Raw genomic sequence first — 26,631 nt, 5'->3', positions numbered from 1 at the left:
GAGAGTCTGTTTCTTCATCAGTTACACAGAGGTTTCTTCAGTTGGAAGCACTTTCAGGAATTGAACAAGATTGTTTCAGGCTGTGCAGGATGTCAGTGACTCATACCTGTAACCCTAGCTACTTGGGAGACTGAGATCAGGAGGATTGAGGTTCGAGGTCAGCAAACAATTTATGAGACCCCCCCCCATCTCCAAAATAATCAGACCAAAATAGACTGGAGGTGTGGCTCCAGTAGTAGAGTACCAGCTTTGCAAGTACAAAGCCCTGGATTCAACCTCCAGTCCCACCAAAAAAAAAAAAAGTTTCAGGCTTTGAATACTGTACTACATTTCTTTCTGTCTTTCTTCCTTTCTTTTTTTGGTGATATAGGAGTTTGAACTCAGGGCCTCATGTTTGCTAGGGAGGAGCCACTCCATCAGCCCTTTTTTTTTTGTTGGGTGTTTTTGAGATAGGGTCTTACTAATTATTTCCCCAGACTAGTTTCAAACCTGGATCCTCCTGATATCTGTCTCCTGAATGGCTAGGCTTACAGGCATGAGCCACTGGCACTCTACCACAGAGCCACATTTCTTCATGTGTGAATATCCATGCAAATTCAGGGGCATACTTACCTCTGTGTGTGCATACATGTGCATACATGTGCCCATGGGTGTCCATGTGTACACAGTATACATCCGTGTGCCTGTGGAGGTCTATGGGAACACTCATGTGTGCCTGTCTGTGGGTCCAGTGTTTATAAAAGGCAGACATAGGAGTCAGGAATCTGTTGAGGGATCTGGAGATGATCTGCCAGACATTTGAACTTGTCCCATTCAGCCTCAGTGGTAGGGGAGTTAGTGACACTGAGTTGACACAGAGCAGGCCATCACCAGGAACAGGTCTCGGGTATCTGGAGGACTCTGGTTCACACCTCAGGGACCAGATTCCTAGAAGCCCTGCTTTCTGATTTCCCCCTTTCCCACTTCACTGGCAGGAAGCTTCTGGATCCAGGAGGGTTACTGTAGAACATGAGCAGTCAGAACTTGAGGTCAAGAAGGAAAGAAAAGCTCACAGGTTTCCTGGGGGCTCAAACTAGGTCTGAGTTAATCTCGGCCCCTGCAGCCAGGAAAGGAATGTGGAGTATCTTTTGGGCTAGGGTAATCGACAGGCTTCCTAGAATAGAAAACACTTGGCTGAGGATTTTGTGGAGGGTTTTCCAGGTGGGAGACTGTTGGGCCAGGCTCTAGAAGGATGAATGCCTGCTTGGGCATGAAAAGAGCAAGCAGTGGAGAGGTTAGGGAAGGAGATGTGGGTCTCATACTAAGGGCCTCGCTCTTATCCAGGAAGCAGGAGATATTCAGAGCCCCAGGGATCTGAAAAAGATCTCACTGAGACTGCTGCAGCCAGAGGAAGAGAACTGCTTCAGCATGTTTTTGTTTTTTGGGATTTTTTTTTTTTTTGCAGTACTGGGGTTTGGACTCAGGGCCTACACCTTGAGCCACTCCACCAGCCCTATTTTTGCGATGGGTCTTTTTGAGTAGGGTCTTGCAGACTGTTTTCATGGGCTTCGAGCTTCATTCCTACTGATCTCTGCTTCCTGAGTAGCTAGGGTTACAGGCACGAGCCACTGGTGCCCAGCTAGCCACAGCATTTTAACTCTTTTACATTGGGGTTCTGAATAAGATTACAGTTGGCAGGGGGCAGGGGGAAGGGAGGAGTAATGACCCAATCATTGTATGCACATATGAATAAAGGAAATTAAAAAAAAAAGATTACAGTTGGCAAATGTCCCCCACTAGGAACAGTACCTAATGGGAGCTCTGAAGGTTTTAAGCAGGGGAGTGACTCCATTTGCTATATGGAAGGATCCTGCCAGCTGCTGAGTGGAGGATGAGAAGAAGGGAAGACAGTGAGGCCAGGAAGCCATAAAGAAAAAAAAAATTAAAAAGAGTTCAGATGTAGGGCAGTGGCTGGAGGGAAGGAGGAAGGTATAAATTTGGGATTTAGGAGGCAGAATGATTGGGCTGGCAGAATGACTCAAGTGGTAGAATGCCTGCCTAGCAAGTGTGAGGCCCTGGATTCGAATCTCAGTATGGTAAAAAAACAAAACAGAAACAGTCAATAGGAGGCAGAATGAGGAAGGATGGACAAGAAGATGAAGAAGTTGAAGGTGGGCAGAAGTGGGTAGACAGGAACTGAAGGTTAGGGGCCTCTGGACAGTTGATCTCTGAAGGGCCTGTAGGACAGGTATTTGACAGAGGCTCTGCATCTGGCATGCCAGAAAGGTGACAAGTATGTGTGAGCCTCAGTTACTCTCCCCTCATCCTAGCCCAGCCTGACTGATAATTATAGGGCAGCCACTCCCTCAAAGGGAAAGGAGTCACAGGGAAGTATCCAGAGGAGAGGACAGGGTGCAGCAGAGATTCTGCAAAGTTCAGGAATGACTTCTTGATTGTCTCTAGTTCTTGGGTCACTGGGATCCAGGGAAACCCAATAGGTTTGGAGATGATGTGTATATGTGTATGTTTGTGTATTGGGAGGGTGTTGTGGAGGGAGATTAGGGAAAGGCCAGGATGCCATAACTTTTTTCATCCAAACTGCTGGTTGACAAGTGGAACAGGGGCTGGATCGAAATGCTTATTCAGCTAAAGTGTGATCTTGGTCTCTTCAGTCTTTCAGAACCCCAACCCTGTCCTGTGCAGGTTTCCTGTCTTGAAGAATAGAGTCCCAGGCCAGCTGCCAGGCAGGGGGCAGAAGTTTGAGTCTGAGCTGAGGTGAACCATTACTCATACTTCCACCCTGCCCTTTCCTTAACTCTGCTTCTTTGGGTTTTGCTAATAGCTGCATTCAAGGGGCTTGGGCAGAGGGAGAAGGCCAGAACAGAGCAGTGAGCCAGGATTTTCCCTCCTTCCCTGCTGTACTAGAGAGATGTGTAGCTCAGGCCTCTTCCTCTCTCTTTCTCCTTTATTCCTTCTCACCTCACCACTGGGCCCCACAAAGGCCAGGTTCAGCATCAGGTGGCATATCTGGAGCCAGGACACCACTGCAGTTTCACCCCCAGCTCCGTGTGCTTCCCTGGACAAGTTTCTACACCACTCAGCCTTATATAAATCAGAAAAACTATCCTCCCCATCCACTTCCCAGTTGAGGTGTGAGAGAAGCCTCCCTCTGGGTTTGAAACAACCCCTTGTTTAGGTTCTACTTAGTTCTCAGGGCATGCTGAGGGGCCTCCTCCCCTTCTGCAGCAGGGGGATGGGCAGATTGGCCTTTCCTGTGTAGAGTAGGGGTGACTCATGTGCCCCAGGCTTCCCCTCTTCCTTATCACTCACCTGAATTAATTTGTGACTCACAAAGCAAGTACCGGATGTCGAAGGTGGGGGGGGGTGTCACGGTGAGTCTGATTAGCTCAAATCTGACTTAATAGGTTAGGGACTGAGCAGGGCTCGGAACTTCACCGAATGTAGTCTGCTGCATGGAACCCTAGGCTTTGAGGTCTTGCTCTTTTTCCTCCAAAGTAAGGAGCTGGGTAGAAGAAAATAGGGTCTTCAGCTGTAAGGCTGAGAGGAGGTCATCAATTCCATAGCCATAAAGGACCCTTTGGGAGTTCATTAAATTGAACTAGAGAGGATTAGGTCAGAACTTGGGAAACTGGAACCACAAAAAAGGAAAAGTTTTATTTAAAGCCCTAGGAAGGAATCCAGGATTCCTATCTCCTATTTGAAAGCTTCTTCTCCTGATCTGTTCTCCAAAAACAGAACTTGAGGCAAAAACCTGCATAAAGACTAGCACATACTGATGTGTGCAAGCCAGGCACACACAGAACAGACAAATCATGCCATATGTCAGACTCCCACCCCATCTATGTCCACTACAGTTAAATGCAGAGCTCCAGAGACTCATCCATGGGGATGCACACCCAACATCAGCCTGAGCACACTGACACATGAGGCTTCCTCCAAGGCATCTCACCTCCTCCCCTACCCTCCTGCCCCCTGCCCAGGCCTTCAGTCAAAGCCTGAGCACCTCTCTACTCTAGAGCCCCAGTAGCCTGGGACTTGAATGGCTAGACAAGCATCATCTTGGATTGTAGTAAGGAGTCAAGGCAGAGTCATCTCAGGATTCCAGCCTCCTTCCGCATTTACTTCCCAGAGGAAATCAGGAAGGCAAGTTGGAGCTGCCATGTAAGGAACTTAAAGTTTGGGCAAGAACAGAGTACAGGAAGGGATGGTTGGTTTCCATGGGTTTATGAGATCTCAGCCCTCTTCTCTTGCCAAACTGGACACTAGGAACTTGACAAAGCCATTATTGTGCCCATTCTATAGGTGGGAGACTGAGCCCAGCAAGAGGAAGTGATTTGTCTAGGACCATAGTCCATTCTCCTGATTGGAACTAGTGTCTGTGTCTCATAGACTCACCTACTGTAGTCCTGCCTGTGTGTGTGGGGAGGAGGGGGAGGTGAATTCCATCTTTTCCCATACCAGGATAGTTCAGAGCTGGGTTTGTACAAGGACCTGTAGCTGCCCTGTGGATGAAGCAGGATGGTTTGAAACCAGCCACCCCCAGAGCCCACAGAAATGGGCCAAGGAATCAAGGGAAAGAGACAGAGGATGAGCCAAGGAGGACTGCAGACCATGGGCCATGGAGCTATGTAAGGGATTGGGTTACAAATCTTTTACCCAAAATAAGTGCTGGTGGCTCACACCTATAATCCTAGCTAGTCAGGAGGCTGAGATCAGGAGGATCGTGGCTCAAATTTAGCCCAAACAGTATGTGAGACCCCATCTTGAAAAAACCCATCAAAAAAAGGGCTGATGGAGTGGCCTTGTCAAGGTGTAGGCCTTGAGTTCAAACACCAGTACCACAAAAAATAAAGGAAGGTGACTTAAAAGAACCTCCTTTATAGGATTGGTATGATCCATATGACCAAATTTCCACACATAAGATATGGAAAGTAACATTTAATAGTGTCCCACACCTACTAGACAATAAATGTCAACTTTGAACTCAGAGTTCTCCTCTCTACCTCCTGAGTGTTGTGATTACAGGCATGTAATCATGGCCAGCTTAATTGCCATCCTTTTTTTTGGTGGTACTGGGATCTGAACTCAGAGATTCACACTTGCTAGACAGGTACTCTACCACTTGAGCCACTTCACACGCCATTTTTTTGTGTTGAGTATTTTCAAGATGGGATCTTTCAAACTATTTCCCCACGCTGGCTTTGAACTGTGATCCTCCTGATTTCTGCCTTCTGAGTAGCTAGGATTATAGGCGTGAGCACTGGCACCTGGCTAAATGTCAATTTTTATTATCTCTCAGGTTTTCTTGTTCACCCTCATCATCCTACCTGCTCTAGGCAGAGTTCTCAAGTTTGATTCCCATTTATTTGTGGCCTTCTGATGGTGCCTCTGGCCTCCACGTGCCTGAGTTTGCTGCTCCTTTTATGCAAATCTGTATTCTACTTTAACAAAGACCCATACTAGGTGCCATGAAAAGCACCTAGAAATCTGTGCTCAAATATGTTCCCTGAGCTGGGCACTGGTAACTCACGCCTGTAATCCTAGCTACTTTGCAAGGCTGAGATTGGGAGGATTGAGGTTGGAGACTAACCTGGGAACAGTTCGCAAAACCCCATTTCCAAAATAAGCAAAGCAAAATGGACTGGGGTGTGACTCAAGCTGTAGAGTGCCTGCTTTGCAACTGTGAAGCTAAGTTCCCACTAAAAAAAAAAAAAAAAAAAAAAAAAGTTCTCTGTCCTAATGAAGTTGTACATAGATCAGATCAGAACCATGCACAAAGGGAAAACAAGCCAGGTACATGGACAAAATTAGGCAGTTTAATTGTAAATCAGAGTTCAAGACAACAGAAGGGTTCACACTATTATGCCTACCAAATGAACTTCACAGGAGTAATTGATTTCACAGTTCACAGGAGTGAAAAGTATCTTTGGCTGGAGGTGAGGGCAGAGCCTAGGAGGGGCACTATTTGATCTATGTCTGTAACAGCCAGGATTAAGGGAGACAGAGAAGCAGGGAGCAGCTGCCGGAAAGGAAGTGTGAACTAGACTGAAGAAACAGCATCCTCCCTCCCTGGAGAACAGGACTTGGGTCTTGCTCATTTCTGCAACCCCACTGTGGGTGTGGGGCAGGGCAGTTTGTGTCATGAATGTGCAACTGCACAGAGCTCACACTGAAAGGCCAGGGGAAGCACACTTTCTTTATTTCTCCTGGACTGGGGGAATCACCAGTGCCCCTGACCCTTTCATCCACCAGCCCCTTCCTGCCTCTGTCCTTTTCCACTGTTCTCACCCTGGGAGGTAGCAGCACCAACACAGAGGGTATTGTGCCTCTTCAATGTGATCTATTCATACACAGTCCCCTTTCCACTTGAGTTCTGGTGCTGGGACCCTCAGGCAGAGCCACACCTTCTTTGGGTCTCTGCTAAAGGTCTGAAGTTGCAGTAAGGGCATATTAAGATCTTGGTACACATCCTGCCAGTGGGAGGGGACACGGTCTCCACCACAGGCATACATCCTCTTTTCTAATTGCTTCTAGAAGTCTAAGAGAGGAGAGGAAAAAAAAAAAAAAAAAAGGTCCAGACCAAGGGCTGATGGCAGATGGGTTCATTTCCTTCTGAGCCAGCTCCTACTCCTCAATCTTCTCCTGGGAATTCATGTGGTTGTCTTAGTGTGGGAGCATCAGACAGAAATTGGTGCAAGGCTTTCTGTGGGGATGAGTTAGTCAGCAGGCCATCCATGGAGGGTCCATATACAATAAGAACGGCCACCCCATCAACATCTTGCTTCAGAGCCCCAAAGACCTCTGTCTACTGCTTACTCCAGGGCTGGGATCACACAGTCCACCTTTCACTTTGGGCCTCCACAGCCTGAACAAGGCCTTCACCCAACACAGCAAAGTCTTCCAAGATTGCTTCTACATTGGGAACCATCACTAGTTCTCCACCTTGAGACACCACCATGCGCCCCTTTGTGCTGGAAGCCTGGGGGAATCAGAGAAGAAATGTAGGTTGAGGTGTCACAAAGGCATCTGAGATATCAGGTGGGATACACAGAGGTGTGGGTGGAGCAGAGGAAAACACATTTGACCCAGGGTCACTCATACAGCAGACTACACAGACAGGGAATTATGTATACACACTCAGAAATGCACATATAGCTATCACCAGCCAACACACCTTGAAAGGCTGGGGCTGGAAACTGGTGGGCTTCCACAGGACACCGATCACCTCTCCACCATGCTGGTCATAGAAGAAAAGGGCCAGATCCCCAAAAGCCTCCTAGGGAGGGACAGAACAGAAACAAGATTATGGGTGGGCACCTAAGAGCTTCCTTCATGGCTCTAGCTCCACCTGGAAGTCCTGGACCTACCCTGAGCTGGGTCAGATAGAACTGAGGAGGATCATAGCCCAGTACTGGCATCAGGGATGAGGGCCCTGGATCATTGAGCAGGCCACGGAAGAAGGAGGCAGCTGGAGCGTCCACAGCCTGGCGGTGCCGAGGAATGTGGCGGGGAGACAGGTGGATCAGTACATCATATATGTCCAAGGGTGGCCGGAACACTGTCTATGGAAGGGGGTAGGAAGAGATCAGCCTCCTGAGTTGCCCTTCCACATGTCCATTTTACTCCCCTCCTTCCCTTCCACCTGACCATCCATGACGGGACAAATGCCCATTTGAAGGCAAGAACACCAAGACCCACAGAGGGAAGCAGTTGGTGCCAGTTTCAGTCCTCAGAAGTGGAGGGTGGAAATACAGAGCCTGTGTCTTCCATGGTGCCACTACCAGGCACCATGCAGCTTCAATGCCTTCTCTGTATTGTCTCTCACCAAACAGGGGACTAGGTATCCTGTGAGGGTCCCTTGACTCCGGACTTTCAGAGTTGAAAGAACCCCCAGAGGAGATTCTGTAGGTCAGGGGCTTACCCTGATGTCCCCAGGCCCCCGGGGATCCATCAGCTGCTTCTCTAGGATAGGCAGGGCCTTAGCTGCTAGGATCACAAGCTGTTGAAGGATCTGAGGAATACAGAAACATAAGACCAGAATTGCTCTCCCAGCTCAGGCTGGGCCTGCATTCTTCTAGGGGAAGAAATACCAAATTTGGAGATAGGTATGGGGAACCTGGGCTGAGGGTCCATCCTGTGTCCACACAGAGCTTCTGCGGTCCTGGGGAGTAATGATGACCATGACTGGGAGTCGTGTCCGAGATGCTAGGAAGTTACTGCGAATCTCCACCTGCTCTTCCGCTAGAGACAAGAGAGAGTGTTGGGTTAGCCTTTTTCTCTCCAAAAGACACCTTTGACCATCCCAGGTCCTTCTACTGTATACCCAGCAGCTGCTCATCACAGGGATTTTCCAGCACCCCTCCCCCAAGCGGCAAAGATGATGAAAGGGACACCACATTTGCCTTAATGGGGTGGGGTGTTAATCTCCTAGTCTTAGCTCAGAGGCAGAATTTTCCACTGCCTGGCAACCCCCAGTCTAGTTTCTGGGCCTGTACAAGCTAAGGCCTGCCCCTGTACCACCTTGGGCTCCCACACACCTGGGGAATTAGGAATCTGACACCCTACTTTCTGCTGAGATCCAGAGCTCCTCAGATTACAACCGGAAATGGCCATTCCCATACCCAAGAGGTGTGAACATCTAGTTTACACTTCCTTGCTTCCATGAGCTCCCCTCTACTCTCCTCTGCCCCCAGGTAGCCTGCTTATCACATCAGTCCATTTTGTCAGTGATCACCACACAGGCCAACTTCTCCATAGCCAGACTTTAACCTGGGGGTCTTTCATCTGACAATTTTTTACTCCCAGATAGTCAGGCTTCAATATCTGGACTGGGGAAGGCACAGAGAAAACCTAACAGATGGACAGGGAAACCATGTCTATCCTAGTGTGCAATCCATAAAGGGGAGTTTCTGTAGCAGACCTACCACTTACCAGTGAGCTCACTGTTAAGGTTGACAATGAGGGGGTTGTTCTTCCAATCAAAGGTAGATACCAGGGAAAGGAACCGAAGGAAGCCAACCTGGGGAGAGCTGAGTAGAAAGAGTGAAAAAGAGCCCAGCCACCTCCACCCAAGCTTCCAAAACAATCTAGGGAGCCCAGATCTCTTATTGTGGATTACGGGAAGGAAGGATGTCTTAGAGGCCCCTCTACCACTTCCTTAGTTACCCTCTCCCATTTGACTAAAGGTGCAACATGAAGGATGAAAGCTGGCTCCAAAGAGAACTTCTTGGCTAGAGAAAAGGTGGAAGGAATCACCTGGGAGGAGTGAAGGGTTCAGGATGCAGAAAGAGGGCAGCAGCTACCAGGTCCAGGCTCTCATCAGTGAACCCCTCACCCAGAAGCTGGGCACGTACCCACCGCTTGGCCAGGCGAGCCACACCCGAGAAGGCTGGGTGCTGCTGCTGGAGTCTGGAGAGGAAGGTAGTACCAGTGAGATGCAGGCTCTCAGAGCCCAGGAATACCCCTACTGCAATGGTTACACGCGTAATTGCATGTTCTCCCAATAAATGTCCTAAGAGATTGATCCTAGTGTTAATCTCATTCTAGAGATGAGAAGAATAAAGCCCAGTGGAAAAGCCTGAAAGGGCCAGGATTCCAGAACTTGAACCCCTAACTATTGCGCCATCTGGCCACCCAGTGAGATAGGAAGTCAGAAGAGCAAAATGGGGCAGAAGGCTTATGACAGGAAAAGCCTGTGCAAAGGGCCTTACCCATGCAGGGCACTGGTGAGCAAGGGTAACAGCCTCGTCTCTCTCTCAAGGCGGAGAGAGGCAGGTGTGTCTCTGAGTGAAATCATCCCTTCAGGGCTCTGCACCTCTTTCAGGATCTGTGGCTCTCGCTGATAGGCCACTCGAATCCGGAACACAAACCCATCCTGTTGGAAGAGGGTATGGGATGGGAAGTGAACATTAGCCTAGGACCCTGAAGGTGTCCTCTCACATACCCTGACATCTCCAGACCCCTTTCCTGGGGATTCCCCACTCTGCACCAGCCTGACCTTGAGTACATCAGTGTGTGTGGCAGTGGCCCGGCACTGCAGACTATGCTGCTGAGTCAACAGCTCTGCCAGGCGCAGCTGGAAGGCAGCTCGGATCCGCTGTATAGCCTCAGCATCCTGAGGCCACTGACCACTGCCTTCTAGGTGACAAACCACTGAGGGAGAAAAGTGAGAGGTCTTATACTGCAGCCTAGAGCAGAAACTGCCCCTCCAACTCTCTCCCAAGATCCCTCTTACTGGTCATGGGCTCCACATAGGCAGGGCAGGGCTTATCAGGCCGAGGCAACAGAGAGGCCCGTTCCCGGAGGTGCTGGTAGAAGGAGTAGGCTGGTCGGACTGGGGTTGGTGGGAATACCTGTGGAAGAAGGGGGGCTGAGAGGGATGCTCAAGAGTCAGGTGGTTGAGCTGGAGGTGTAGCTCAAGTGGTAGAGCTCCTGCCTAGCAAGTGGCCAAGGCCCTCAGTTCAAACTCCAGTAACACTACAAAGAGTCAGGTGGTAGAAGGGAGGAATAATGGATGATTGGAGCCGGGGTGAAGAATACCGAGCAGAAAGGGCTTTCCTTATACCTCACCTCAGTGTAGCGTAGTACTGGGTGAGCTCCCTGAACAGCAGACACAGTTAGTGGGAGACCCTCCAGTCCCCACAGCAGGCGGCTGAGGTCATCGTAGCAACGAACTGCTACTGCCAGGGCCTCTTCACCTGTGCTGGAGGTCTGAAGGGAAGAAGACAGTCAGTCAGGCTGGACCCTATAAAACCCCAGCACCACATGGGATTCTGCCATGGCTCAGGCTGCAGCAGAACCAGAGAACCCCCTGCTGGACACCCTAGGAAGTGCAGTCTGGAGGGGGTGGAACAGACTCTCACCCCAGTCTTGCCACATAGATTACTTTAGAATCACTAGCTTTGACCCCAAGGCTCTTACCTCTTTCAGGCCTTGGATCAGTGCATCCAGGAAGCCACCCACATAGTGGACACATATATCTGGGATGTCAGCATGCCTGAAGGAGGGGCAGAGACACAGTGAGGGCATTAGAGGATATATGCTCCCAGCAGAAGGTAAGCTGCTTGCCCCAATCTCCTGGGCTAGACCCACCTAAAATGCTCCCCAACCCACAGATACTTCCTGGCACAAAGATGCTAACACTCACAGTGCCAAGAGGTGGGTGACCACCTGGTGGGGAATAAGGCGCTTCTGTGAGAGAGAGGCTGCCTCCCAGACGACAGCTTCCCGAATGGCTCCATCTTGGAAACGCCGAAGCTCTGAGCGGGATCCCCAGAACTGGCGGAAGTCAGCAGCCTGAAGAAAGGTAAAGAAAGGGTGGTGGGAGAGATCAAGAAGGAAGGAATAAAATTAAAAAAAAAAAGACTAGGCTGAAGACTAAGCTCAGTGGTAAAGTGCTTGCTCAGCATGCACCAAAGCCCTTGGTTTGATTCCGAGCACAGCAAAAACAAAAAAAGGACAGTCTCAGAAACTTCCATGGCAGGCCTCAACCCTGGTAACATGAGGATAGTCCCCCTACTCCTCTGAATGTACAGACTGGGGTTTCTCACCTCAGGCTGGTCCGCCTCTGGGCCGAGCTCTAGGACACTGGTTAGTCCCTCAGGCCGGAGGAGCAATCCCAGGGTTAGTGCCCCAGAGTCTTTGTGCTTTGGTGGATCTTGGCTGATGTCCCACTGTAGTGTGTAAAAAAGGGTGAATTCAACCCAAAAACTGCCACCCTGGCCTGGAAACTAACTTTCAGCTAGTTAGAAAGGTGAAGCACCTGCACACCCATGTTTATTGCAGCACTATTCACAATAGCCAAGTTATGGAAACAGCCAAGATGCCCCACCACTGATAAATGGATTAAGAAAATGTGGTATCTATACACAATGGAATTTTATGCAGCCATGAAGAAGAACGAAATGTTATCATTCGCTGGTAAATGGATGGAATTGGAGAACATCATTCTGAGTGAGGTTAGCCTGGCCCAAAAGACCAAAAATCGTATGTTCTCCCTCATATGTGGACATTAGATCAAGGGAAAACACAACAAGGGGATTGGACTTTGGGGACATGATAAAAGCGAGAGCACATAAGGGAGGGGTGAGGATAGGTAAGACACCTAAAAAATTGGCTAGCATTTGTTGCCCTTAACACAGAGAAACTAAAGCAGATACCTTGGAAGCAACTGAGGCCAATAGGAAAAGGGGACCAGGAACTAGAGAAAAGGTTAGATCAAAAAGAATTAACCTAGAAGGTAACACACACGCACAGGAAATCAATGTGAGTCAATGCCCTGTATAGATAGCTATCCTTATCTCAACCAGCAAAAACCCTTGTTCCTTCCTATTATTGCTTATACTCTCTCTACAACAAAATTAGAAATAAGGGCAAAAAAAAAAAGAAAGGTGAAGCAAAATAGTCTTTGTGTGGTCTTTGTGTCCCTGGGAACCCTGGGTTCAGCCCCAGCTAGTTAGAAAGGTCAGGCAAAAGGGATGGTGTGCCCTTTGTGTCCCTTGGAACTCTGGATTCAGCCCCATTCAGTCACATGAAATCCCAACCTACACCAGCTCACCTCTGGAACTGGGAGCCGAGAGTGAGCCAGCAGGTGCAGCCGGGACCCCAGGCCCTGCTCCAGGAGGGTGGTTAGTGGGCCCAAAGCTGCTGAGACATAGTCCCCACCATTGTCTTGCAGCTCTGGCCAGAGCTTTAGCCGGTGACATGCTGCTTGCAGGCGACTCAGTGGACGGAGACTGGAAAGGCACAGAAAGATGAAGAGGGGGAATCAGGGTTTGCTGCCCCTACACTAACCTCCTCCCTGGAAAAGCTGAGCACCTGCCCAAGGACTTTTGCCTCATCAATGGCCCCAGGGAGATAGGACCCTGTCACCCCTAACTCACTGTAGGATGTGGTCAAAAGCCTGGATCATGGGTTTAGGAGTCATCAACAGCAGCTGGAATCCATCATCAGCTTTGCTGTCCAATAATGCCATAGACAGCCGTGCCTCATGCTGAACCTGGTGCCACAGGGTAAGGAGAGACCACCACTGTACCCCTTGTTGGCATAAGGGCACTGACCTGGAGACATGCCTGACATCTGGGGGATGCAGGAGAAGGGCCCATTGGTACCTGGTGGTAAGTGGTGGCAGTGACATCAGCACAAAGGTTGAGACGGCCTGAGGAGTCCAGGAAGACAACTGGGAAGGCCTGGTGGAAGTCAGCCAAAGCCAGCTTTGGGGGTAGAGAAGCCAGTCAGGGTTGAGCCTTATCTTCAGGACTCCTGGCACAGACCTGCCCTTCTTCAACTTACCAAGGAGGGATCTGAGCTGAGACATAAACTGATCCCGTTGACTGTCAGATCTGTGGTGGCTGGAGTGAACCAAAGAAGGTGGGTATGTCAAAAGGTGCTCTTCCCTGGAGACCCAGCCTCAATGACACCCTCCCTCAGCCTGGGTGCCTACACCTCCCTGCCTCCAGGATTCCATTTGCTCATCTGTCTGATGGCAAGGAACTGAAGGATCCCTGATAAAATGAGAGGATTCATGGGATGAATGGAACTTTTAGCCTTTCTCAGGCTAGCTGTCTCACCCAGAAACTGCAAGACACTTCTCAGGACCTGGTAGCTGCTCATGGTGGTGTGGATCTTGTGCGTGGACACGAGGAAAGCAACCAGCATGGAGATAAGGAACCCACTAAACCCACCCAGGCCCTGAAAGAGAGATGGGGGAGAGGTCTGAGCTCAGAGCCAGTCCATCACACAAATGAGGCAGGAAGGCTGGGCCAACCCCAATTCACTCACCTTGTCTAGCTCCCGCTGACGCAGCCAGACCTTCAGAAGTGCCACACCATCCTTCAGCCCCAGAGCAGAGCCCAGCACAGTTGACAGCAACTGCACGTGAGACTCCAGAGCTGTATCCTGCAGGATCCAGGTGTTGTAGTGGGGAGTAGGAGGCTCTAGGCTACCTGTGAGAGGAAAAGAGAAGCCATGAAGAGAAGTCTCTATCACATCCCCAACCACCTTCCAGCAAACTTGGACACCAGTGCCTGCTCACCACCCTCTGGAGGACTCTGCCCTCGGTACCAGACAGAGCGCACATTGTTCTTAGTGGGCAGCAAGCGGCATGGACGAAAAAAATCAGTAGGAGGGCATGGATGCAGACGTACAGTGACCAGATGCTCATCCTTCCCTGGGTGGAGACAGAAAGTATGGAGACGTTACAGTTCCTGGAACCACATGGGTCCCTGCACTACCCCTCTTCTGCTGTGTGCTCCATGCCTTCCCACTTCAGAATGTGAGGTCCAACCTTTCTCCTCAAACTTGAGGCCTATGCCTCTCACCTGACTCTTTTAGCTTCTATTCCTACTCCTCTAGGCCTTAAGGACATTGTGCCTCCCCCTCCAGATTTATCACTCTGTACAGTGCCCTTAGCCCACCATGTGGCCGTAGCAGCAGAATGGGTTTCAGGTGGCAGCCATTGATGTAGGAGAAGCGAACACTGCCAAAGAGGGGGTCTCGGGCCAAGTGGTGAGCCAAGTGGGCCAGGTAAAGGGCACGCTTGCGGAAGTAGCGCTGGTTCAGCCCATCTTTATCCTGTAAGATTTCCTAAAGGGATCAGAGGAGAAAGAGGGTCAGGAACATGAGTACTTGTGCGGCTCAGAGGCTAAAAGAAAGCAAAGTGAGAATCCCAGAGCTTCTCTGCTGACTCTGGAGTGCCTGTGCCAGAGCTAGCAACACCACACCTGATTCTCAGACAAGAAACGCAAAGTTCCAAAGGGGCAGCAACGCTACCGAGGGCCCACCTAGGCAGCCTTTAGAGTAGTAGGCCTCATTTTTCCCCGAAGTCTAGACCTTACCCTGGGCATGGTTAGTGCCATATCCACATTGACGTCTGGCCGGATGCAGGTGCCCAGAAGGTAGCTGCCCACAATAGTGACCTGGGTTGGAGGCAAGAAGCGGAAAGAACCCTTCACAGCATAGGGCACTTGGTGAAGGGGTACTCGAACCTCAGCTGGGAGCCATGACTGGTCAGTGAGCTGTGGGGACAGAGATAGTGACACGTGTTGACTCTAATGTCTTCCTTACATGACCCCTTGATGTCTAGTAAGACATCTTAACACACCAATGTTTAAAACTTGAACTGTAAGGCAGTAGTGGCTTACACCTGTAATACTGGCTGAGATCCGGACAATCTCAGTTCAAGGCCAGTTTGGACAAAATAGCCAGAGCACAATGGACTAGGGGTGTGGCTCAAGTGACAGAGCACCTGCTTTGTAAGTACTAAGCCCTGAGTTCAAACCCCAGTTCCACTAAGGAAAAAAAGAGATTGGTTAATAATAACAATGCATTGCAAAGCTCAGGAGAGATTTTTTTTTTTTTTTTGCCATACTGGGGCTTGAACTCAGGGCCTAACCTTAAGCCACTCCACCAGACCTTTTTTGTGAAGGGTGTTTCGAGATACGGTCTGGTGAACTATGCCTGGGCTGATTTTGAACCACAATCCTCCTAATTCTCCTGAGTATCTAGGATTACATGCATGAGCCACCAGCGCCTAGCTAAGGAGAGAATGTTTTATGGACCATTTTTAAAATTTTTATTTTTTGCATGGTAGTTTTAATTATTAGGTTTTGTTTTCTAAAGAGACGGGGTCTCACAATATCACCCGGGCTGGCCCTGAACTTCTGGGCCCAAGCCACTCTCCTGTCTCAGTCCCCCAAGTAGTTAGATCTACAGGCATGTACTATCATGCCCAGCTTAGAGTTATTAGGGTTTTGTTTGTTTGTTTGTTTATTTGTTTTGTGGTACTGGGGCTTAAACTCAGGGCCTTAACTTTGAGCCACTCCACCAGCCCTATTTTTGTGAAGGGTTTTTCAAAATAGGGTCTTGAGAACTATTTGCCTAGGCTGGCTTTGAACTATAATCCTCCTGATCTCTGCCTCCTGAGTAGCTATGATTACAGGTGTGAGCCACCAGCACCCAGCTAATTTTTTAAATCAGTACACGTGTGTGTATGTGTGTGTGTGTGTGTGTGTGTGTGTGTGTGTCTGTCTGTCTGTCTGTCTCTCTGTGTGTGTTTGGCAGTACCAGGGTTTAAACTCAGGGCTCCAATCTGCCAGCCCAGTACCTTTTCTCCCCCTTTTCCCCCACCCTCTCCCTTAACCCTCCCCCATCCCTCACCCCTTATCCCCCCTTACTCCTCACTACCCAGAAACTATTTTGCCCTTATCTCTAATTTTGTTAAAGAGAGTATAAGCAATAATAGGAAGAACCAAGGGTTTTTGCTAGTTGAGATAAGGATAGCTATATAGGGAGTTGATTTCCTGTACATGTGCGTTACCTTCTAAATTAATTCTTCTCGAACTAAACTTCTCTCTAGTTCCTGGTCCCCTTCTCCTATTGGCCTCTGTCGCTTTAAAGTATCTGCTTTAGTTTCTCTGCACTGAGGGCAACAAATGCTATCTAGTTTTTGAGGTATCTTACCTATCCTCATACCTCCCTTGTGTGCTCTCGCTTTATCATGTGATTGAAGTCCAATCCCCTTGTTGTGTTTGCCCTTGATCTAATGTCCGCATATGAGGGAGAACATATGATTTTTGGTCTTTTGGGATGACCTCAAACTGGAGATCCTCCTACCTCAGCCTCCCAAGTGCTGATATTACAGGAGTGCACCATCATACCCACATCAGAACATTTATTTTTTTAGGGGGTGGGGGCAGGGGGGAGAAATGACCCAAGCCTTGTATGCACATATGAATAATAAAATAAAAAAAAATTTATTTTTTTTAAAGTTATGGTTTTTTTTGTTTGTTTGTTTTACCAATACTGGGGTTTTAATTCAGGGCCCTGCACTTTGAAGACAGATGCTCTACCACCTGAGCCATGCTCCCAGCCTATTTTTGCTTTAAGTGTTTTTGGGATAGGCTCTAGCTTTTATGGCTGAGCTGGCCTAGACCAAGACCCTCCTATTTACAGTTCCCTCATACCTGGGATAACTGGTGTGTACCATCATGCTCAGCCTTTTTATTGGTTGATATGGTATCTCACAAATCATGACCCTCCCGATTTCTACTTCCATAGTAGCTAGGATTATAGGTATGAGCCACTGTATCCAATCCAGATATTTATTTTATGATCAAAATATATTTAGGACTGGGGATGTAGTGATAGAATCCTTGTGGAGCAACATGAAGGCCTGGCATTCAATCCCCAGTGCCAAAAAAAAAAAAAAGAAAAGAAAAGAAAAAGGAAGTACATATTCAGTAACGAACCACTTCTCTGATTTCCATCCTAGTTTGAGATAACACCATTTTTTCAGTGCACAATAGGTATTCAACTATTTCCCCTGACTTTACCTTTGTCCCCTTCCATTCTACTGGGGTTTGAACTCAGGGCACTCTACCACTTAGCCACTCTGCCAGTCCCTGATTGAGCTTTTTAAAATAAGTAAACTTTTAAAAGGTAGAGTATCCTACTGTGCAAAAAATATCCATTAAAAAAAAAAACAACCCAAAACAAACAAATGCAGCAGTGGCTTCCACTTCACCTATAGCAATAGCCAAAGTCCTTTTTTTATTTCTTTCTTTTTCTGTAGTAGTGGGGATCAAACTCAGAGCCTTGCACGTGACAGGCAAGCACTCTATTATTGAACTACACCTCTAGCCCCCAAAGTCCTTACCTTGGCTACAAGGCCCTGCATAATGCCACTTTCTCCCATTACCTTTCTGAATTCATCTTCTTCTATCTTCCCCTCATTCAATCCAAGGAGCATTACCAGGCATATTCCCACCTTTGAGATTTTGTTTTGGTTATTTTCTTTCCTGGAATGCTCTTACTCAGATAGCTATATGGCTGACTGAACCCCTTCAAATCCTTATACAAATGTCACTTCAGTAAGGCTTATTCTGGCCACCCTATTAAAAATGCAAACCACTTCTGTCCCCTAATACTCCTTGTTGGCAATAATGGCGCTGATAGGTTTCGGTCCATTATTGCAAACACTCCTAATCCCCTTACCTTATACTACTTTTCCCATTTTCCATAGCACTTACTACCTTCAAATACTGCTATTCAGTTACTTTGTCATGCTTGTTCTCTATTGTCCATAACTCCAACTACAGAGCATAGGCTATTTTGTTTACTAATGTATCCTAAGAACACAAATTAATGCAAGACACCTAAGTGCTTATTGAGTGATGAACAGATGAATGACCATAGTCTCAGCTGCTTTCTTGCAGTGAGAATGAGCTCTCTAACATTGTGCCCCCTCAAGAGAATAGCAAGGCTCTGGCTGAGATGCCCCCATCAAAGGGCTTGCTTCCCAGTTCCCCAGGCCACTTGTCTTACCTCTGTTTCAGGGATTGAGGGCACCCTCTTGATCCGCTGGTTGACCTCCCTTAGGAAGGCATCAATCCGGTCCTTTTTCTTCTCTGACAGTCGCACTTCCTTCAGTAGCTCCTCTATCTTTAAAAGAGGGCAAGGAAGAGTCCATCAGCCGCAGAGTCCCAAGCAAGCCCCTCTAACCTAAGTCCCAGGCACCCAACAGTACCTGTAAACGAAGCAAGCTGGAGTGGAACAGGATCTCCGTCTCCCGAAGGCGATTCAACTCCTCATTGGTAGGTTCCTTGTACAGTTCAGTTCGGCTGAGCTTCACTGGCTGCAGGAGGCTCTCTGCTGGGGACCCAGCTACTGCACGCTTCCTGGAGGATGCCTTCCTTGTCTCCTTGCCTGTGCCTTCCAAAGCTTTTTCCATCACCTGTGATCATAGAGGTAAAAGACAACTAAAGTGCCACCATGGTTAAGTTGTGGGGAAAGGCTTAACCTGCTCCTGTCCCTCGTTTGAATGAAAGTCAGATTCTGTGAAACTCAGGATAACCATTACTTGGTGAATCCTGACAGCAAAAATAAGGGGCTCTATTTGGGGTACAGTGGGTAGAGATGAAAGTTTCCTGAGCACTCCGCGAAGCAATGCTCAAGCCCTTGTGTTTTCAGAGACCACTAATCGGAAGTTTCCTCTTTTGTTACAGCCTTGGGACTTCTCAAATACCTTCTTCACTCTTCCTCTATCCAAATCCTGCCAGGTACATCTCCCCTAGCAATCTGTTTTTCGGTGCCCTAAGCTGGAGGCACAGGGGAAACCGGCTCCTCCTGAATGAGCCACCCTCGTGTCCCTCCCGGACTAGCCGTCAGGCCCCGCTATCGAGGGCTCTCAAATTGAAGCATTGAGCCTCCCTTCCTCCAGTTGGCTCAACCCACCTCTGGCTTCCCCGCCGCTGCGCGGAGCTGCTCACCGGCTGGGGCTGGACCCATCATAGCAGTCTCCGGCACTTCGGATTCAAGGCGAATCTACATAGCCTACCTCCCCACGAGGACAGACATGTCTAACTCTAACAATCCAGAAGAGCCCATTCCCGCAGGACTCCACCCACCTCAGAGCCATTGGGTTAATGCCCGCTGTGTCGCTCACCATTGGTCAGACCGCCCACTGTGGGAGGGACTAAGCAGGGTTCTACGATTTACGGCCTCTTCGCGACGCTAGACCGGAACCCTGGGAGTAGTTTAGCGGTCGCCTGGTTTCTTCACTTCCCTTTCTAGGGGCCAAAGGGGAAGGGCGGAGCTGGTTTAGGTGCTCTGGTGCTGAGTGATTTCTTTATGCTAGTGATTTTTTCCCATTTTCTGCATCCATCACATCTTCTCACTTACAACTCCAAAATCTTGCATTGTATTTATTTTCGATCGTCTTTACAGCCAGGTTTAGTCCAAGTAACACTGAATGTTCTACATTGTTGTAGTAACTGTATCATTAAAAATTCAGGGCTGGCAGGGCTGGTGGCTCAAGTGGGACAGCGCCTGCCTAGCAAGCTTGAGATCCTGAGTTCAAACGTTAGTACTGTTAAAAAAAAAAATTGGTTATTAGAGACGACCCACTTTCAGTCCATTGAAAAATGTATTCCTGCCTGGCGCTCGTGACTAATGTCTATAAGCCTAGCTACACAGGCCTTGAGCTCAAACTCCAGTACCGCCAAAAAAAAAAAAAAAAACGTGTATTCCTGTCCTAATAAACTTTGCTATCATTTTCACTTACAATTTAAAATAATTATTAAATTTTGAAACACAACGATGATGCAAGAATAATATAATGAACACTCCTACCTATACCTTTCATTTGGATTCACTTAGGGTTAATATTTTGCCAAATTTGTCTTTATGTGTTTTATGTATTTTTTTTATTTACTTGTGATACTGGGGATTGAACTCAGGGGTTTTGAGCTTGAGGCAAGCACTGTACCACTTGAGCTATACCCCCCAGCCTTTTTGAGATAGGGTTTAGCTAACTTTGCAGGGGCTGGCCTTAAATACTTCTTTTTTTTTTTTTTTAACAGGGACTGGGGTTTGAACTTAGGTCTTCAGACTTGTAAAGCAGGTGCTTTACTGCTTGAGCCACTTCTCCAGTCACTTTGCTCTGGTTATTTTAGTGATGGGGTATCATGAACTATTTGCCCAGGCTGGTCTCAAACACCCATCTTCCCTATGTCAGCCTCCTAAATAGCTAGTACCTTGAACTCTTGATACTCCTGCCTCTGCCAGGATTATAAAGATGCCTCACCACATTTGGCCACTTTTACATGTTATTTTACAAAACCATTTTAAAATTAATTGCACAGAGCCCCAAATACTTGGCCATATATCTATTAAGATCAAAGTTTACCTATTACATAAGCATTCTCCATTTATAAAATGCAGGAAATTTAACTTGGTGAGTTCCAGGCCAACCTGGGCTACATAGTAATATTCAGTAAAAAAGAAAAAAATTAACCCAACCTTTTTCGTGCTACTCTACCCCTTGGTCTTGCTCACTGAGCTTCAGTAACATCAGCTTTCTTTTCCCACCATAGGGATTTCACCCAAGTTGTTTGCTCTGCTTTGTGTGTGTGTGTGTGTGTGTGTGTGTGTGTGGTATTGGGGCTTGAACTCAAGGCCTACATTTTGAACCACTACACCAGTCCTTCCTTTTTTATGATGGGCTTTTTCAAGATAGGGTCTCACAAAGTTTATTTGCCTGAGCTGGCTTTGAATTGAGATCCTCCTGCTCTCTGCCTCCTGAGTAGCTGGGATTACAGGCATGAGCCACCTGTGCCCCATGCTCTGTTTTTTTAATGCCTCCCTTCTCCCAACACACAGTGCTGGGAGAAGCAGTGCTAGGGAAAGCAGTCTACCACTGAGCTATATCCCCAACTTGTGAATATTATCTCATTAGTATTACCAGTGCCAGTGCCCTGGTCTTGGACTCATGGACTTAAGAAATCCTTCAAATTCAGCCTTCCAAGTAGCTGGGACTATAGCTGTATAACACTGTTCTGGCCCCAACATTTTTTTAGGCCCCCCTTTAATCATTTTCCCTGGTACTCTCAAAACCTGTATCAAAACCAGGTGCTGGTGGCTCATGCCTGTAATCCTTACTTCTCTGGAGGCAGAGATCAGGAGGATCAAGGTTCGAAGCCAACCCAGGTAAATAGTGAGACCCTATCTCAAAGAAACCCATCACGAAAAAGTGGTGGAGTGGCTCAAGGCAAAGGCTCTGAGTTCAAACACCAGTACTGCAAACAAAACAAAACAAAAAACACCTGTAACAATATTATTTATCTACTAACTATTTTTTGGGGGAAAGGGTTGTTGTTTTATTTAGCTTTGTCTTTTTGCAGTTCTGGGGATTGAACCTAGAACCTCAAATGCTAGGCAAATGCTTGACCACGGAACTGCACTCCTAGCCCTAACTACTTGTTTTTGGTTCTGCCATTAGAATGTAAGCTTTATGATGGCAGGGACCAATTATTTCTATCTCATTCATTACTATATCATTAGTGTTTATCCCAGGGCCCGTCACATAGGAGGCACTCAATATATATTTGTTGAGTGATGAATGAAAGAAATAATGAATGAATGGCTCTTTCACAACAGAACCTCACTGACTGGAAGAAGTAAACAAATAGCTACAGTACAGTGTGGGTGGTGCTGTGATGACACAGATTTCTTTGGCCACATTAGGCTGGAAACATTACAGTGATTAAGAACAGTCATGCTGAAGTTGGATGTGTAGTGGCTGACACCTATAATCCCAGCACTGGGGAGGCTGAGGCAGGAAGATCATTGGTTACATAACAGGACCCTTTTTTTTTTTTTTTTTTAAGGCAGCTGCAGGGTGCTGGCAGCTTATGCCTATAATCCTAGCTACTCAGGAGGCAGAGATCAGGAAGATCTTGGTTCAAAGCCAGCCCTGGCAAACAGTTTGAGAGACCCTGTCTTGAAAAAACCCATCACAAAAAAGGGCTAGTAAAGTGGCTCGAGGTGTAGGCCCTAAGTTCAAACCCTCATAACACACACACACACACACACAAATAAAATAAAAAACAAACAAAAAACCAGGCAATAAAACAGTAACAATAACAAAAACATGAAATGAGGTGGTTAACCTCCAGGTTCTTCCATTTACTGAATCTCCTTGGGTAACTTCTAAAAAATTTCTTCAAGCCTTATTTTTCTCAGTAATTCTAGTAATGACCATGGAATGGATTTTTGTGAGGACTAAATGAGATGCATGTAAGAAGCCTTTCACATGGTAATGCTTAGCAAATGTTAGCTATTATTATTAGAGAAAGATTGTGGATCCTAAGAGCAGTGTAGTCTTTACATATATTTTAACATGTTAAATTAAAAAAAATACTGGCCTCTTAAAAAAGAGTCATGAGCAGGGTGAGGGGTATTTGCTAGGGATTGATCCCAAGGTCTAGAGCATGCTAGGCAAATGCTCTACCAGTGACCTATATCCCCAGTCCAAAAGTTGTTCTTCAAAATCAAAATAACTCTTTCTCCATGTATCTTAGTGGATTCTATAGAAGTGCCCTGGTTGGTAAGTAGCAGGTAATGCCTTAGATTGAGGGTAGGTACTGTGTTTTCTTTACCACAAGAGGGCACCAATCAGTCAAGTCAATGTCTACCTGCCATTAGGAAACAACATAGAAATCTCTAGGAAGGTTTCTGCCATTCTTTGACAATTATCTTTTGATGTCCTAATATACAACAAACATTGGAGTAGCTGACATATGATTATGGAATTTCTAGTCTTGAGCACATACAATGTGCTTGAGACAGTCTACACATAGAGATGGAGGGTGGGGTTCAATGTGTTATTTTGTGATATGGATTGTCTTGGATTGTCTTGTCTTCCTGCCCTTAGCTGTAAGTCTCTGAGAACAATTACTTAGTGTCTACATTGTGTCAGATGGTGTGGTGGTTGCTGAGATACAAGGATAAATAAGATACAGTTGCAGTAGGCTAATAGATAATGTCTTTACAGGCTAGGATAAAAAGATTTGAGCTAGTTCTGAGGAATTGCAGTTCCTCTAACCTGAGAACCAAGAGCCTTGAGTATGATTCTCATTTACATATTAGACTGCCAGCCTTCCAGCTCAGGGCCATGCCCACAGTGGATACTTAGTACAAGTTTGTAAATTCAGCCCAGGGAGCAGCTACTGATCTGGGTGGCAAGTGTGTATTCCACTGGCTTAGGCAAGAGATCTATCATCCTATAGGTCAGGGTGGGGCTATGATGAGTTAATGTGGGCGAAATGCTTTGAAGATGAACTTTCTGCTTATTTGTCTACTCACAGCCTTGCTATTAATGGTGTCAACATCAACTCCCAGGTTTCCAGGTTAGCAATCGCCTTGTCCCTAAATTGAATGGTGGTGGAAGGGAAGCCTGAACTAGGCATACACCATCATTTTGGGACGAATGCTTTGACTAGGACACTCCTCTTCCTTGAGGGGAGCTCTAATTCCAGTGGAGTTTAGTCTCAAGACCTAGACAGGATTGGGGCTAGACAATGATGCTTTAAAGTACTGGGACCTCATTTATGAGGGGAAATAAGACCAAGAAAAAGAAAAAAAATGAAGGACTTCTTAGGTGGAGATTGTACATAGTGACTTCTTTCCAAATAATATAGTATAGAAGGGATGGGGGCGGGGAGGAAGAATAAGTTTACAGTAGAGGCACCTGACATACTACCTCAGCCAGGTAATTGAGGTCAACATCACATTGCTTTATTATGTGACCTTGATATGATGTGATAAAAAAAAGGCATGTGATCTTTCTCTTAAAAAAAAATCATGCCCTAAGCTGGACGCTAGTGGCTCATGCCTATAATCTTAGCTACTGGGAGGCTGAGATCAGGAGAATCTTGTCAAATAGTTTGTGAGAACCCCCATCTCCAATAACCAAAGCAAAATGGACTAGAGGTGAAGCTCAAGTGGTACAGTGCCTGCTTTGTAAATGTGAAGCCCTCAGTTCAAACTCCAGTTCTGCCAAAACAAAATAAAACAAAAACCTCATGAGGAAAAACATCACAAATCACAACTGAGGGACTGTCTACAAAATATTTGACCTAGCTGGGCATGGTGGTGCATCCCTGAAATCCTAGCACTTGGGAGGTGGATACAGAGGCTTGAGAATTTGAGCCAGCCTGGCTATATAGCAAGACTGCCTGAATTAAAAAAAAAAATCTTGCTGCACACTGGTGGTTCAGGCCTATAATCCTAGCTACTCAGGAGGCAGAGATGAGGAAAATCACAGTTCAAAGTTTCAGGGGGAGGGGTAGCAGGAGTAAATAGTTCTTGAGACCCTATCTCAAAAAAAACCCATCACATAAAATGGCTGGTGGAGTGGCTCAAGGTGTAGGCCCTAAGTTCAAACACCAGTACCACAAAAAACAAAAAGTCTAAGAAACTGTCAGGAGGAGTCTAGGAAAGCATGAAGACTAAATGTAATGGGGAGCTAGTGCCTCACATCTGTAATCCTAGCTACCTGGGAGACAGAGAGCAGGAGGATCACAGTTTGAAACCTGGCCAGGTAATAGTTGAAAAACCCAATGCAAAAAATGGCTGCTGGAATGACTCAAGCAGTCGAACCCCTGCTTTTTTTGATACTGGAGTTCAAACTCAGGGCCTACACTTTGAGCCATTCCACCAACTATTAACCCCAGCTGACTTTGAACCTCTATTCTCCTGATCTCTGCCTCCTGAATAGCTAGGGATTACAGGTATGAGCCACTGGTGCCTGGCCCCTGCTTTGCAAGCACAAAACCCTAAGTTCAAGCCCCAGTTGAGGGGGGCAGGGAGAGGATGATGGGGAGGGAAGGATTAGATAAAAATGGGAATAAAGCCTGAACTTCAGTTAATATTAATGTGTCAATACTGGTTTATTAATTGCAATAAATGTACTATATTTATGTTTACTTTAACACTGTCAGATATACAGAAACTCTACTATCTTCTCAATTTTTCTGTAAAACAGTTGTAAAAATAAAATGTGTTAAAAAAAGGGTGAGAAAGGAGAGAGTGAGATAAAGGGGGTGAATTTGATCAAGGGACATTGTATGCACATGTTGAAGTATCACAAAGAAACCCTGTTGAACAAATGATATATGCTAATTAAAAAAAAGAAAGGGTGGTATCCAGAATACAACTACGGCTTTTTAAAATTTTTTTAAACGTTCCTCTTCATGGATCATTTACCATGTATATTAAGTACCATACATAGATGATCTCATTTAATCACTATGACTGCTTGTGTTAGGTATAATTATCCCGCTTTTACTGAAGCTGATGAAACAGGGAGAGGTAATGTAAATGAGTTGGAACAAAGATCTTTCTGATTCCAAAATGGTGTGTGGGACTCTCACAGCACCCTAGGGGACTTTTCTAGGAAACAGTTCAGACAGTGATAGAATATGCTTTCCCTAAGAGAAGATTATTCTAAATTACAGGGACTGAACATGGTATACACATCCTCACTTCAGACATGATGATCTTAGAAGTTCTTCAGTTCGAGATTGGACCATCAAGCTGAAAGGCCAAAGTCCAACCACAGTACTTTTACAATAGGTAGAGCGAGGTACACCCAGAGCACTCGCCCCAAATCACACTGGGAAGGGCCAGAAACTGAAGTTGAGTCTATTATTTCTGTTTCCTCATAACTTCCCCTTTGTAGTTAGTGAGGGAAGTAGAAGCTGGCATATGTAGCCTCCTCCATTTTTCCTTCCCTAAGGTGGACAGTTGCCCAGGGGCACAGTGACTAGGGGACTAGACCTGCGGGAGACGTGTCGGGAAGACCCACATTCTCAGCATGCCCTATTCAAGCCCCTATTAAGTGCAGGGGCAACAGACTGGGTGTCGTGGAGAGGAGCCTGCAGAGTACTAGGGCTAGTCAGAGGATGGCTGCAGTGGACACACAGAGGGGAAGGGTGCGGAGCGCTCCACGACCTCAGGTCCCTTCCGGGACACGCCTCTGGAACCGTGGCGTGCAGCCGCACAACCGTCACTTAGGGGAAAAGACGATCCCTTGCGGCCTGCCCTTGGCCCCCAGTGCCGCTGTCGCCTTTAAGAGTGGGGGCACACGCGCCAGCGTCATAAAGCGCCGCCACGGTGCTGGCGGATAGGGAGGAGGCGGGGAAGTTGGAGTGGGAGTGGGAGGAGGAGGAGGAGGAGGAGGAGGAAGGCGAGGCGGGAGGCGGAGGAAGGAGGGAGGGGCGCGCGCACGCGCGTCGGGCCGCAGCCGCGGAGAGCCGCCCCCCTCCCGGCGCGCGCCCCTCCTCCCTCTCTCCC

At 47.3% G+C, this 26,631-nt stretch overlaps 1 protein-coding gene across 3 annotated transcripts; it reads right to left on the bottom strand.

Annotated features, from left to right (window-relative positions):
* Positions 1-5,802: 5,802 nt before the first annotated feature.
* Nol6 (nucleolar protein 6) lies at positions 5,803-26,539 on the bottom strand. 3 transcript variants are annotated; one of them, XM_020163850.2, is made up of 26 exons: positions 19,442-26,539; positions 18,524-18,730; positions 18,322-18,438; positions 14,835-15,014; positions 14,415-14,583; positions 14,033-14,167; positions 13,780-13,943; positions 13,569-13,689; positions 13,291-13,349; positions 13,110-13,211; positions 12,882-12,997; positions 12,557-12,734; positions 11,550-11,672; positions 11,147-11,295; positions 10,921-10,996; positions 10,570-10,710; positions 10,235-10,352; positions 9,998-10,152; positions 9,711-9,874; positions 9,256-9,408; positions 8,932-9,029; positions 8,117-8,241; positions 7,922-8,011; positions 7,368-7,562; positions 7,175-7,276; positions 5,803-6,979 (listed from the first exon to the last, which is right to left on the bottom strand). In XM_020163850.2, exons 1-26 carry the CDS (start codon positions 19,442-19,444, stop codon positions 6,830-6,832), a joined length of 3,390 nt encoding a protein of 1,129 aa, XP_020019439.1. In that variant the 5' UTR covers positions 19,445-26,539; the 3' UTR covers positions 5,803-6,829. The 3 variants fall into 3 exon arrangements, with proteins under 3 accessions (XP_020019439.1, XP_020019438.1, XP_020019440.1); XM_020163849.2 differs by lacking the exon at positions 19,442-26,539 and adding an exon at positions 19,231-19,412; XM_020163851.2 differs by lacking the exon at positions 19,442-26,539 and adding an exon at positions 19,266-19,397.
* Between the last annotated feature and the right edge of the window lie 92 nt (positions 26,540-26,631).

This window comes from Castor canadensis, chromosome 13, assembly GCF_047511655.1.
Source record: "Castor canadensis chromosome 13, mCasCan1.hap1v2, whole genome shotgun sequence".
Taxonomy (NCBI): Eukaryota; Metazoa; Chordata; class Mammalia; order Rodentia; family Castoridae; genus Castor; species Castor canadensis.
The sequence above is the reverse complement of the archived record's forward strand: the minus strand, read 5'-3'. Positions and strand labels throughout refer to the sequence as shown.

What these genes read in the sequence shown, in the direction of transcription:
- Nol6 (XM_020163849.2), bottom strand. Translation starts at nt 19,287, where the DNA reads ATGATGGGTCCAGCCCCAGCCGGTGAGCAGCTCCGCGCAGCGGCGGGG. An exon ending in CCTCAATCCCTGAAACAGAG is followed by an intron (nt 15,015 to 18,321) that starts GTAAGACAAGTG and finishes CTGTCCCCACAG; the next exon opens with CTCACTGACCAGTCATGGCT. An exon ending in CCTTAACAGTGAGCTCACTG is followed by an intron (nt 8,242 to 8,931) that starts GTAAGTGGTAGG and finishes TCTTGTCTCTAG; the next exon opens with CGGAAGAGCAGGTGGAGATT.